Raw genomic sequence first — 14,599 nt, 5'->3', positions numbered from 1 at the left:
ACAGGGGCCACTCACCCAGTGCTTGGCAATACTGGGAACACCTCTTATAAAGATGGGGTTCCTTCCTGGGGTTCCCAAAGAGCATCCAAATGTTCCTGGCACCAAGTGGGAAAGAAGCCTCAAAGGAAAGAAATTCCCGCACTGACTGCGATTGTGGCTTGGAGGAGATAGGAAGCACCCACCCCTCCTTGAAAGACCCACCTCCCTCCCTTCCACAGTTGCCTGCCCTCTGGTGGGACCCCCTTTCCGGGGATGCTCCTCCTGGCCCCTCGCTCATGGCCAGACTCCACTGCAGCCTCTTGACTGAGGGGGGAGGGGGTGTTTCGGTGCAAAGAGTGGGGGGAGGGGATGGACACTGGGGAAGCCTTTCCTCCCCTCCCCCCTTCGTAGCTTTTCAGCTGGGGAGTGAGAGAAGCAGAGACGGAGAAAAGGTGGACGCGCATGCTCAGTTCCCTTTGGAAGCTAACGAGCTAATAAATTCAATTCAGTAAGCGCCTTCCATCTGTTGAATTGAACTGAATTGAATTTATTAGATTTGCATGCCGCCCCTCTCCGAAGACTCCCTTACTGACCTCTTAGGAATCGGGAAAGATCAACAGTGGATATGTTTTGGTGGTTAGGTGATGATACTACAGAGTCTGCTAGTGACTTCCATGCATCAACTACTCAGTTACTAAAGTCGTTAAATACAAATCTAATAAATTCAATTCAATTCAATAAGCGCCTTCCGTCCGTTGTCCTAATGTTTCTCTTTTACTAGTATCATGCATATAAATATTGTTATATCTTTGTATACCACCGATATGCACTTGACAAAACAAACAAACAAATAAATAAATAAAATAAAATAAATGCAGGAATGTTTACTTATGTTTGAAGATAAGTAAATTTGGTTTTCTTTTTTTTTTTACTTAAGGGGCAATTATTATAAATAAGGGTTAATAAATATGTAAGCAATAAGTAAGGATACATAAAAATGGCTAAGGTACTCGGGCCTAAATGTCTTCTTTTTTTTGAGGAGGAAAAGCAGTCTATAGAAATTTATTAGTTAACAGCATTTTAAATTTGAATAAGAAAATGGATTTTGTGTGTGTGTGTGTAAACCAGGTGATAAAATAAAAAGGAGATAGCACAAGTTAAATGATATACGAACTATTGTATTGTATTGAAGAATGAAGGCAAATGAAGAAAAATAAAAACTTTTGGTAAAAATATTTAATTGCTTTTGATTCTAATTAGGAGAAACTTGATTATCTAGCCTAGACCAGTACCACAGGTGGCACATGAAGCCATATCTACTGGCACACGAGTTTAGTTTAGTTTAGTTTAGTTTAATCAGATTTGTATGCCGCCCCTCTCCACAGACTCGGGGCGGCTCACAGCAACAGCAATACAAGACAAATCCAATATTAAATTAATTTTAAAAACACCACAAGTTAAAAACCAATCATACACATTAGCATACCATACACAAATTTTATAAGCCTAGGGGGAAGGAACATGTCAATTCCCCCATGCCTGACGACAGAGGTGGGTTTTAAGGAGCTTACGAAAGGCTAGGAGGGTGGGGGCAACTCTGATATCTGGGGGGAGTTGATTCCAAAGGGTCGGGGCCGCCACAGAGAAGGCTCTTCCCCTGGGTCCCGCCAAACGACATTGTTTAGTTGACGGGACCCGGAGAAGGCCAACTCTGTGGGACCTAACTGGTCACTGGGATTCGTGCGGCAGAAGGCGGTCCCGGAGATATTCTGGTCCGGTGCCATGAAGGGCTTTATAGGTCATAACCAACACTTTGAATTGTGACCGGAAACTGATCGGCAACCAATGCAGACTGCGGAGTGTTGGTGTGACATGGGCATACCTAGGGAAGCCCATGATTGCTCTCGCAGCTGCATTCTGCACGATCTGAAGTTTCAGAACACTTTTCAAAGGTAGCCCCATGTAGAGAGCGTTACAGTAGTCGAGCCTCGAGGTGATGAGGGCATGAGTGACTGTGAGCAGTGACTCCCAGTCCAAATAGGGCCGCAACTGGTGCACCAGGCGAACCTGGGCAAACGCCCCCCTCGCCACAGCTGAAAGATGTTTCTCTAATGTGAGCTGTGGATCGAGGAGGACGCCCAAGTTGCGGACCCTCTCTGAGGGGGTTAGTGACTCCCCCCCCAGGGTGATGGATGGACAGATGGAATTGTCCTTGGGAGGCAAAACCCACAGCCACTCCGTCTTATCCGGGTTGAGTTTGAGTCTGTTGACACCCATCCAGACCCCAACAGCCTCCAAGCACCGGCACATCACTTCCACTGCTTCGCCGACTGGACAAGGGGTCATTGCCCTAGCTCAGCTCCAATGTGCATGTATGTGCCGGCCAGCTGATTTTTGGATCGCACTCTGGGAGGATGTTTTTGGCTTCCGAAGAGTCTCCAGGGGCATAGGGGATGGCATTTTTACCCTTCCCTAGCTCCAGGGAAGTCTTTGGAGCCTGGGGAAGGTGAAACATGAATCTACTGGCCCACCAGAAGTTGGGAAACAGGACTTTTCCAGCCTCCAGAGGGTCTCTGGGAGGATGGGGGAAGCAGTTTTTGCCCTCTCCAGGCATTAAATTATGGGTGTGGCCACTCACGCGTGTGCGATAGCACACGTGCACGCTCCTTTGGCACCTGAGGAAAAAAAGGTTTGCCATCACTGGCCTAGACCCTACATATTAGTGAGCAGTGAATCATAAAACATAGAAGAGATTCTCATTTAACTGGAATGGAAATGCTTTTCAAACATCTATTGACAGGAAAGATGAAGGAGGAGGAGAAGAACTTGTTACATATAAACTCAGAGTGAGAGAGGGGAGGAGACAGTGTAAGGGGGAAAAAATCTAATAAAAAAAGAACAAATATTTCCCAGAGTAGAGAAAATTCATATATCAACAAAGGTGCCTCAACGTCCTCCAACTATATTTTAAGTAAAAGATGAGAAGATAAAGCCCTAGAATTTTAATTTAGGAAGACAGATCTATGCCTAGCGTTTGTAATAATTTTTAATTACATAATGTTTTTTACATTACATAAATGTTTGCACATGGTTTCATTCTTGTCAGCAAATATAGCTGAGTTGTATCTGAGAGTCATCTAAGCAAAACAGTTAGTTTCAAAATAAGAGGGTGAAGTCTGACAGCCAGAGATTATGTTGCTGTTTGTGCTACTGTACCTAAAACTGCATTTCCTCTTGATGCTACCTAAAACTGCAACTTGAGGAAGAGATAGACTGCCTCGCCTCTGCTGTTACATGTACACCAATGGCCAGTATTAATCAGGGTTCTAGTAGAACCATATAGAAGTGCCACAATCAGGTACATGCTGGCCAGCTAGTGGAGAATCTGACCATCCATCATACTGAGTGAAAAATGTGGATGATTTGCATTTGCTTTGAAGGTTGCTAGTGACTGAACAGCAGTCAAGGCCTGAACAGACAGATGGCAAGAACATACATTTTTCTGCACTCTGTGACAAGACAAGCTAGAGAAATATACATAATGATAGGAAAGTAGTATTTTATTGCCAACAATATACAGACATACGGTAGATATTTTAGAAGTGGATTTTTTTGCAAGTTGCTTTATGTTGACTGATATCCCCCCTCCCCCGTTTTCCCAGATAAGATAGAAAAAGCTGATGCAAAACCACTTCTATACATGCTGAAGCATTCTCCATTTCGCTGGCCTGTGCTGGAATCAAACATTGGGCCCGAAGGTCTATGGTCAGAAAGGAAGTTCAGTATGCTCCAGACCCTTGCCATTCTTCGTGGACAATATAGCAATTCTGTTTTCATCCAATTATATGTTGCTCCAGATGATAAGGCTTCTAATGAGTACATCATAAAGGTATTATTAAGGAAACCATACAGGTGGTATTTTCAATTAATTTCATTTTATTATTTATTATTACCGGTATGTCCTTAACCCTGGTATTTGGACTGCAGCAATGTGTTCTAAACAGGACTGGCTTTAAAGAACATCTATTCTAGAAGCTGGATAGTACAAAATACACTAGTCTGCTTGCTGGTGAACCACAACAATCAAGAAACAGCCATTCTGCATTGGTTGAAGAGCAATTCAAACTGCTTCAAAAGCCCTATATTGTTTGGCTGTTAGGTACCTTCAGACCTTTTTCACATGAAATTGAATGACCTAATGTACACTATTTGACAAACTCTGTTAGTGGCCCCAATGACAAAGTTGCTGGGGATGGGGCCCATATGTATTGCAGCCAATGTTTTTTTCATTGTGTCCTTGCATTATATGACAGTATTCTCTGGAGGTCTAATTAGTGCCCATCTTAATGGTCTTCTTCAAACTAAAAACTGCATTTCCAGAAAGCATTTAGTATAGTGACTATATGCCACTGCTAGGCCTGCAACATATTTCTTTTTATTATATTGTTGTCTTAAATAAACATGTCTAGAAGCCAATGCAGGTTGTAATGGTGTATAAAAGATAGGAACAAACTTAAAGATAATAAACACATCATAGATGTATTATTTAGTTAGTTATTCATTTTATATATAAATGTATATAAAGGCACAATTATGGAAGCCATGCCAAGATAGGATGTAAGGTTTTGGATAGCCTCTTGGCATTTAAAATTTTGCAAGAAAGAAGGAATGCAATTTTGTAGTCCCAAATGGACATGAGCTATTTATACCCCAGATAATTCCTTTCTTAACTGCATATGCAAAAAGGTACAACATATTTTCAATATGTATTTAAGTAACCCTTTAGCTAAAGGGTTATAAAACTTTTACACCTATGTTCAACAACATCCTGATTTTTGGTTATTAATGTGTGTATGTGTGTGTGTATTGTATATATATATACACACACACACCACACAGACAGACAGATACGTATGTGTGTATGTAGGTAGGTAGTTATGTACGTATGTATGTATGCAAGTGTGTGTATGTATATATGGTGTATATATGGTGTTTTTTTCTGTCGACTCACCCTGGTATACCCAAATATGGGAGGGAGCATATAGCTACCTATTTTACTTACTGGCCCCTCCAGGTTATAGCTTCCCTCCAGGTTATCAGCCCCTCCAGATTATAGGTTGGATAGGTTCAAATCTTAGTATGGGTATGGCTAGCTGAAGAGAGCAAAAGAGCTTGAAATAGATCTATACTAGTCTCCCTTCCTTTCATAATATCAGATCGTGCAGAATGTGGCCATAAGAGCCATCGTGGGGCTTCCCAGATTCACCCACATTTCTACAACACTCCGTGGCCTGCACTGGCTGCCGATCAGTTTCTGGACACAATTCAAAGTGTTGGTTATGACCTTTAAAGCCCTACATGGCATTGGACCAGAGTACCTCCAGAACCGCCTGCTACCACACGAATCCCAGTGATCGATAAGGTCCCACAGAGTTGGCCTTCTCTGGGTCCTGTTGACTAAACAATGTTGTTTGGCAGGCCCCAGGGGAAGAGCCTTCTTTGTGGCAGCCCTGGCCCTCTGGAATCAACTCCCCCCGGAGATTAGAACTGCCTCCACCCTCCTTGTCTTTCGTAAATTACTCAAGACCCACCTATATCACCAGGCATGGGGGAACTGAGACACCTCCCCCAGGCTTTTATATTTTATGTTTGGTATGTATGTGTTGTTTGGTTTTAAATGATAGGGTTTTATATGTTTTTTCTCTTTTAATATTAGATTTGTTCCACTGTAACATTGTTTTTATTACTGTTGTGAGCCGCCCCGAGTCTTTGGAGAGGGGTGGCATACAAATCTAATACATTATTATTATTATTATTATTATTATTATTATTATTATCATCATCATCATCATCATCATCATCATTATCATCATCATCATCATCAAAAATATGTTACACATGTAGAATATAGTTTGTTGGCTATAAAAAAAATTATCTGCCTTGGACCCCTGGTCAATAGGCAAAAAGGAAGCTGAGAGAGGGATGTGGCCAGCTGCCATGGCAGTATGGAGTTCTCCATGCTCCACTGGAACTCCAAATTCCCACTGCCAGAGGGGTGGTTGGTTCTTACAGAACCAACCCCAGAACTGCCCTGGAGGGGCAGGGAAGAGGAGGGATACCGTTGAGGACCTGTTTGGGTCAGCATACCCCACAGGAACTCAATAGAGAGTCCTCAACGGCAGTGGCAAAAAGCACCTTGGGACAAAGTTGTCCAAGCAACCCTTAGCCGCAGCGGTCGCGCATCGAAAGAAGGGATCATTTATCTTGAGATCTCTTTTGTCTGTCATCTGGAGAGAAGCATTAAGAATTGTCCAGGAGAGGTGGAGGTGGAGAAATAATTACAAGGTTGGTGACTTTTTGGGCCAAAAGAACCACCTTTAAAGACAAATCGAAATTTAAAAGGGGGAAAAAACAAAAGGATCTGAAATTAAACTAGCGAATGGAGACTAGGGATCAAAAGTTTTATAAAAAAACTGTAACTAGAGTCAAGGTTTGGTGGATATTATACAAAAAACAGACTGGAGCTACAAAAAATTGAGATACTAAGTGAAAGAAAACTTTATTGGCAAGTTGGACATTATTTTGAATTGGAATATATATATATATATAAGGGAAAAAGAACCGAATTGGAAGTTAAAAGCACCATTTGAGGGTTGATTGAAACTGTGGAGCTTTCTATGTGGCAGCTGGACAATCTGGAATGGTGGACTCATGATTTGTGTGACACAAATTAAAGATTTGGTGACAGATCGAAAGCAGACTTTTTAAGAAAAACTCTTGAAACTCTAAGACTGGCTGAGAGAGATTTAACAAAAATGGAAGAAAATAAACAAGTGGAAATAATAGAAATGTTTATTGATATTTTAAATTATTGGAAAAGAAGATGGGGTAGTGTTCTGTCCGACTATCTGGTAGAATCCTCCCAAAAATTCACAGGTACAAATTTCAGACACACACACAAAAAATGACACACACACAGAAACTTCAAAACAATGTTCTTTATAACGAAAATTCACTTAAACTAAGCCCTCTTTTTGTATAGCAAAGAGCACTCGTCTCCAAACAAACTGGTAATTTGTACAAGTCCCTTATCAGTTTTGAGATACTTAGCTTGCAGCTGTGAGGCAATTCACAGTCCTTCTTCTTTCACAAAGTGAAACATCCTTTGCTCTACTTTAGTTTCAAAGCAGGGAAAAAGCAACACACCAAGGTCGAAGTCAGCAAGGCAGGCATGAAACACAATGATCAGATAATCCTCCACAATGGCCAAACCCACACGCTGCTCTTTATAGCTGCCTCACTAATTACCACAGCCCCACCCAACCATAGGTGGCCTCATTTTCTTTGATAATAATCTCTCAGTTGTTGCTGCCTATGCATCGCTCTCCGCATGCGTGGCTGTATCATTAACTCTTGTTCCGAATCCAAGGAGGAGAGAGATAATTGATCTTCTGAGCTGTCTGCCACACTCTCCTCCTCCCTGTCACTCATGTCTTCTTGGTCAGAGGAGCCTTCATCAGCAGATTCCACTGGGAGCAAAACAGGCCTGCGGCATGTGGATATCTCCCCCACATCCACAATCCTTGGGGCAGGAGCTGGGCCAGAGCTAACCACAACAGGTACAAACAAAAGAAATGACTAGAAATGAAATTAAAGCAGAACTCAAAGAAATTCAGAATGAACTTAAAACAAAAGAGGAGAATATAAAAAAGGAGTGGAAGGAAGAAACTACCAAGATATATGAGGAAAAAGAAGAAAAGGCTGTGAGAAATGACACTAAGATCAAGGACTATTGCAACAAACTTTTAAAAGATCATTATGAATATGATGACTGTGATGTTGATGAATATATGAACTATATTGAAAATAGTAATAAAGGGGAAAAAGAAGAAATCACAAGAGATGGGATTGATAATTGCGATAACAAAGAGAGAAGTAGTCTAACGAGAAAGGGAAAAGGAAGAGGGGAAAAAGCAGTCAGAGAAATAAAAAGAACAGAAAAATAGACAAGCAAGAAAGGAAAAAGATAAAGAAAAAAAGGTATGAAGCTAAAGTTGTGGGAATGCAGAAAATGTAAATATAAAAAAGATAAGGTTGGAAAATTGAAAGATAATACAGTCTTTTTAAACTGTAAAACATGAAATTGGAAAATTTTTAAGATAATATAATGATTTTTAATTCTTTTCTGTTTCGGTTATATATAATGTTCTTTAAGCAATGATACAAGGGATGGATATAAACTATTTTAGTGATGTCTTTAAATGAACATAAAAATGAAAGTATCCTTCTCTCTCTCTCTATCTCTGGAAGATAAAAAGGAATATTTATTATATGAAAATATAAATGATTATATACATGTTAAATTTGTATGTAAAGGTGGAGAAAAATTGAAAAAAACTTTTTGAAAAAAAGGAAGCTGTACAGTGATCCCTCGAGTTTCGCGATCTCGATCTTCGCGAAATGCTATATCGCGATTTTTAAAAAAAATTAATTAAAAAAAAAACCACTTCCGGGTTTGGCTTTGGGAGTCAGCTGGGAAGCGGCGCGGCTGTTTTAAAAGGTCGCAGCCGGCCTGGGGGGCTTCCCAGCACCCCTCCGAACCCCCAACCTGGGTTCGGGGGGGTGCTGGGAAGCCCCCCAGGCCGGCTGCGACCTTTTAAAACAGCCACGCCACTTCCCAGCTGAGTCCTGAAGCCAAACACCAAAGGCGAACTTCCGCGTTTGGCTTCAGGACTCAGCTGGGAAGCGGCGCGGCTGTTTTAAAAGGTCGCAGCTGGCCTGGGGGGCTTCCCAGCACCCCCTCGAACCTCCAACCTGGGTCTTCCCGGCCGCCCACGCAAAGGGGAAACCCCGGCTCCTCGCTGATGCCCACCGCTCGCCCGCCCGCCAGCAAGAGGGGGAAGACCCAGGGAAGGTTCCTTCGGCCGCCCAGCAGCTGATCTGCTCGGTAGCGCAGCAGCAGCGAGGAGCCGAATCGGGGTTTCCCCTTTGTGTGGGCGGCGGGGAATGCAAACTCCACCATCTACGCATGCGCAGCCATAGAAAAAAGGGCGCGCATGCGCAGATGGTGTTTTTACTTCCGCAACCCTACATCGCGAAAAATCGATTATCGCGAGGGGTCTTGGAACGGAACCCTCGCGATAATAGAGGGATCACTGTATCTCCTTCCTATATTTGGATATAACAGGATGATTCGACAGGAAAAAAACATATGGCTCTTCCCTGGAACAGAGCTGAGCGGAGGAAATTCTATGGTCTAGAGCAGTGATGGTGAACCTTTCTTCCCTCGGGTGCCAAAAGAGTGTGTGCGTGTGCTATTGCACATGCGCGAGTGCCCACATCCATAATTCAATCTCTGGGAAGGGTGAAAACAGCTTTCCCCATCCCCCCGGAGGCGCTCTGGAGGCCGGAAAAGTCCTGTTTCCAAACTTCAGGTGGGCCCAGTGGGCTGCCCCAAATCTTCGGAGAGGGGCGGCATACAAATCTAATAAATCTTAATCTTAATCTTGTGTTTTGCCCTCCCCAGGCTCCAAAGGCTTCCTTGGAGCTGGAGGAGGGTAAAAATACCCTCCCCCATCCCCTTGGAGGCTCTCTGGAAGCAAAAAACACCCTCCTAGAGCCTCTATGTGAGCCAAAAACCAGCTGGCTGGCTCACACATGCACATTGTAGCTGAGCTAGGGCAACAATTCCCGTGCCAGCAGATATAGCTTTGTGTGCCACCTGTGGTACCCATGCCATCACTGGTCTAGAGATTAAAGCTGCTGCCTTGCAAGGCAGATCCCACAAATTCAAATCTGGTAAGGGTATGGCTAGCTGAAGCTTGAAATACTAACTAGTCTCCTTTCCTTTTCATTATCAGCAAAAATGTGTTATGTATGTAATGTATGTATGTATGTATGTATGTATGTATGTATGTATGTATGTGTAAATGATTAAAAGGTGGAAAAATGTAAAAATGTATTTCTGATGACATTCTATAGTCATTTCTAATTTAATTTTCAATAATCTTCTTTACAGAAAGTTCATTGCTATATTATATTTAATTTTTAAGTTTTTACATTGCCTTGCTATGAGATATTTACATTTTTTGGGATGAAGCAATTTTTTTTGTAAAAGTAAAACTAGTCAGGGTCTATATATTGATTTTGTCAAAAATGCAGTACATCAATGGTTAATAAATAGAATCTTTTGTGGACATTTTTATGTCTTTTGAATTCTGTCCATCCCTTTAATGGATGTTGGTATTGCAAGACTGCTACAGATTGGTATTACAAGACTGCTCACAAGTAGTCTCTCTAATCTTTGGGTTTATGTTTGAAGTCTGGTTATAGAACTACACTCAAAATTGTCTTTTTGTAAATCTAATGTATAGTAATTCTTATTTTATTTATATAGTTAGATCAAGCATCTTTGACTCTATCAGCACGGGAGGACTACCTGGACAATACCACAGAAGCTAAATCTGTGAGTGTTATTTATTTAATCACCCAAACACATTCAGGATATTTTCCCAGCCTATCTGGAATTACAGCTCCCAAAAGCAAGCTGGATTCTGGCAGTGAAATCCAAGCATATCTGCAAAAGACCAACCTTGGGAACCAAGTGTTCATTTCTCCATATTTTGTACACTATACAGATTATAAAGATAAAAATTACAGAAATCATATGAAAAGTGATCTGTAAGAAAATCTTAATTATGTGAGAATATCACTTAATTATGTGAGAATAAAACTCATTATCTATACTGTTGTATCTTTGTAAATAGTTTGGTTCCGTGTGGAAACGCTGTCTGAGCTAGAATCAGGAAGTCGCTCCTGATTGGCTCAGACGCGGCTGCTCTCTCTCTGGCGGGAACCGCAAATGTATAAAAGGAGCGGTTTCTCCCAGGTAGAGCAGACGGTATCCGCTGAGTGTCACTTACCTTTTTGAGCTGAATAAAGGAACCGTCTTTCACCTAGCCCTGTCTCTGGGTCTACTTCACTGGCGACGACGGACGGAAGAACCACGCGTGCAAAATGAACAACCTCCAAATCGGCCGGGCTCCTGAATTCTTCGATCTGGAGAAATCGTCCTGGGACACCTACATAGCCAAGTTCGAGATCTTCCTCGAGGCCACGGGAATAAGGGACGCCGACGCCGAACGAAAACGGGCCATCTTCCTGAACTACTGCGGTCCAGAAATATTCGATCTTGCCCAGACTCTCACCAATCCGCTTCCAGCCAAATCCGTCGCTTGGGACGTCCTACAAACCAAGCTCTCGAGCCATTTCAAGCCAACGAAACCAGCCGTCGTTTTCCGGCACCAATTTTCAAGAATGGCTCAGCTCGAATCGGAATCCATCAATCAATTCGCAACGCGACTTCGAACGGTGCTTGCTAAATGCAAGTTTGATAACCCGGAAGCTCGCCTCACCGATGCTTTAATTTTCGGCATGAGAAATGCCACGGTATGGAACAAACTCCTCACCGACGACGAACCGTCTCTCCAGGCAGTAATCAAGCTGGCTCAAACCGCAGAGGTCGCCGACGCTGCTGCCAAAGAGCTGAAGGAACACGACAAACGAGAAGTCATCGCCAAGATCGACTCCACGTTTTCCCGCGCCGAGGCTCTAGACGACCTCAGCCCACCAGCTCCCAATGAGGACAACTGCTTCCTGCTGCAACAGGACCAGCCGAGACAACCCAGGTACCCTCGCCCCGTCGCCCTCTGTGCCGGCTGCCGAGGAAACCATCCACGTCAACGATGCCCTTTCCGGGACGCCAATTGCCGCCGCTGCAACCGTCGCGGCCATATCGCCGAAGCCTGCAGAGCACCTTTGCCTGAGGAAGCCTTCTCCACCCCTCGTCCTCAGCGTTTCCAGAATCAAACACCTCAACCGCGCGAAAACCGATCCTTCCGGTTTTCCGGCCGCAAGAACTACTCAACCGCTAACCGCGACTACTTAAGAGGTAACAATAAATTTTCCGTAAATAACACGGCAACAAAAAATGGGGGCAAGATTGTAATTTCACTGCTTTTGAACAACAAGCCATGCTCTATGGAACTTGATACGGGGTCTAAATACACCATTATGCCGTGGGAAAAGCTTAAAATGTACATACCTAGCCTCTCAAAATCTGAGCTTCTACAAACCTCATTGGTAATTAGAGATTTCCAAGGGGGAATAATTCCTATTCTAGGACAAGTGAATGTACCTATTATGTTTAAGAATGTTAAATGTACCCTGCCTATGATTGTTGTTACAGGGGCTAGACACTCTCTCCTGGGGTTGGCTTGGATGGAACCTTTGGGAATTGAAATTTCTGGTATTTGTACTGTTAACTCTGATAGCATGCCTAACTTCTTAGAAGAATTCCCAGAAGTGTTTAGCCCCACCTTGGGATCGTATAAAGGGCCCCCTATCTCGTTCTCTATTGACCCCAAGGTCCCTCCTGTCCGGCTCAAACCTTGAAGGGTACCCCTTCCGCTCCTCCCCAAACTTGACCTACAGCTGGATAAGCTCATAAGCCAAGGCATTTTAGTTCCTGTAGAGCAGGGGCCATGGGAAACACCCATAGTTACGCCTCTGAAACCAGATGGCTCCTTAAGGGTTTGCGCTGACTATAAATCTACGCTCAACAAAGCCCTCCAACATCACCCTTACCCCATTCCTGTGGTACAACAGCTCCTTCACTCCCTGGGGGAAGGGAAAGTGTTCGCAAAAATCGATTTAGCGCAAGCTTACCAGCAGCTCCCTGTCGATGAACTGACAGCACGCACACAGACAATTGTCACCCACAGGGGTGCCTTTAAATGCACCAGATTACAATTTGGAGTAAGCATAGCCCCAGGGATTTTTCAAAGCATAATGGAACGATTGTTATCAGGGATTAAAGGGGCCATTCCCTACTTTGATGACATCTTAATTGCAGGGGAAAACCAAGAGCAGCTCAACAAAAGAATAAGGGAAGTACTACAGAGGCTGCAAGATAAAGGGCTAAGAATCAAACCTGACAAATGTGTGTGGGGAACCAACAGTGTGGAATTTCTAGGATATAAAATCGATGGAGAAGGCATCCACCCCACTACTGAAAAATTGAGAGCCATTAGGGAAGCCCCAGAACCACAAAATAAGACAGAATTGCAAGCTTTTTTAGGCCTTCTTAACTTTTACTCCGTCTTTTTAAAACAGAAGGCAACAGCAGCAGAGCCTCTACATTGTTTGCTCCAGAAAGAAACCCCTTAGACATGGGGGAGAACTGAACACGAAGCCTTTGTACAAATAAAACAATTGCTAACTTCTAAAAGTGTAGTAGTCCAGTATAGTACTTCACTACCCATCAGGCTTACGTGCGATGCTTCCCCATATGGCGTGGGAGGGGTCTTGGCACACGTTTTGCCTAATAATACAGAGGCCCCAATTGCCTTCTTTTCCAGAACAATGACCAATACTGAGAGAAATTACAGCCAACTAGATAAGGAGGCTCTAGCATTAGTGGCTGGGGTGAAGAAATTTCATAATTACCTTTTTGGCAGGAGTTTTGAATTGGTTACCAACCACAAGCCCTTACTAGGCCTTTTAGCCCCCAACAAACCTACTCCCCCATTTATGTCTCCAAGGTTAATCAGATGGGCCCTTTTCCTCTCAGGATATCAGTACAAACTCATTCATAAAGGGGGTAAAACCATCAACCATGCAAATGGTCTCAGTAGGTGCCCCATGGCAGAGTTAGTAGAGGACCCTGCCCCGTCTGCTGATGTCCTAATGATAGAACTCGAAGACAACCCACTAACTACTGCAAGGGAGGTGGCTGCACACACGCAGCAAGACCCAATCCTAAAAAAGGTGGTAAACTGTGTACTTAAGGGGTGGCAGAATGACTCTGTAGAACCTGAATTGTGTGATTTCAAAACCAAAAGACTGGAATTGTCATATGTGAAAGGTTGCCTGTTATGGGGTGATAGAGTAATCATTCCTGAAAGTCTAAAGACCAAAGTACTCAAAATGTTACATGTGGGCCATCCTGGGATTGTCAGGATGAAGGGCCTAGCTAGGGGGCACTTATGGTGGCCAGGTTTGGATACTGATATTGAAAACTGGGTAGCCAAATGTGATCCATGCCAAGAGTCGCGGCCTAATCCCCCCAAAACAGCGCCAGCAGAGTGGGAACAACCTGCAGGGCCTTGGTCCAGGGTCCATATTGATTTTGCGGGGCCAGTGGGGTCACAATATTTCTTAATAGTAGTTGATGCATTTTCCAAGTGGGTGGAAATCATAGCAATGAACAATATAACTACGAGTGCCACCATTAAGGTTCTGCGCCGTTTGTTTGCCACCCATGGTTGTCCTGATATCTTAGTGTCTGACAATGGACCCCAACTGACAGCCAGGCAATTTGAATTGTTCTTAGATAACTTAGGAATCAGACATGCACTCATCTCACCTTACTCGCCCTGGGCTAATGGTTTGGCAGAACACTACGTTCGGGTGGCAAAGGAAGCATTGCGCAGATCAGGCCCTGGAGATGTACAACAGAATTTGGACCAGTTTTTGTTAACCCAGCATATTACCCCAAACTCTCACACGCACATAAGCCCTGCTGAGATACTAATGGGAAGGAAACTGAGGTCCCCACTGG

The 14,599-nt window shown here is 43.4% G+C and overlaps 1 protein-coding gene across 2 annotated transcripts in view; it reads left to right on the top strand.

The window, feature by feature from the left end:
• Window positions 1-14,599, top strand: part of PHEX (phosphate regulating endopeptidase X-linked) — a 236,351-nt gene that overhangs the window by 89,179 nt on the left and 132,573 nt on the right. For both annotated transcript variants that reach the window (XM_070750614.1, XM_070750615.1), the window contains 2 exons: window positions 3,642-3,868; window positions 10,376-10,444. In XM_070750614.1, coding sequence (XP_070606715.1) covers window positions 3,642-3,868; window positions 10,376-10,444 — 296 coding nt within the window. The remainder of the gene's footprint in view (window positions 1-3,641; window positions 3,869-10,375; window positions 10,445-14,599) is intronic.

Source organism: Erythrolamprus reginae, chromosome 4 (assembly GCF_031021105.1).
Source record: "Erythrolamprus reginae isolate rEryReg1 chromosome 4, rEryReg1.hap1, whole genome shotgun sequence".
NCBI classification, from domain to species: Eukaryota; Metazoa; Chordata; class Lepidosauria; order Squamata; family Dipsadidae; genus Erythrolamprus; species Erythrolamprus reginae.
Note: the sequence above shows the minus strand (reverse complement) of the source record. Positions and strands in the feature narration are given on the sequence as shown.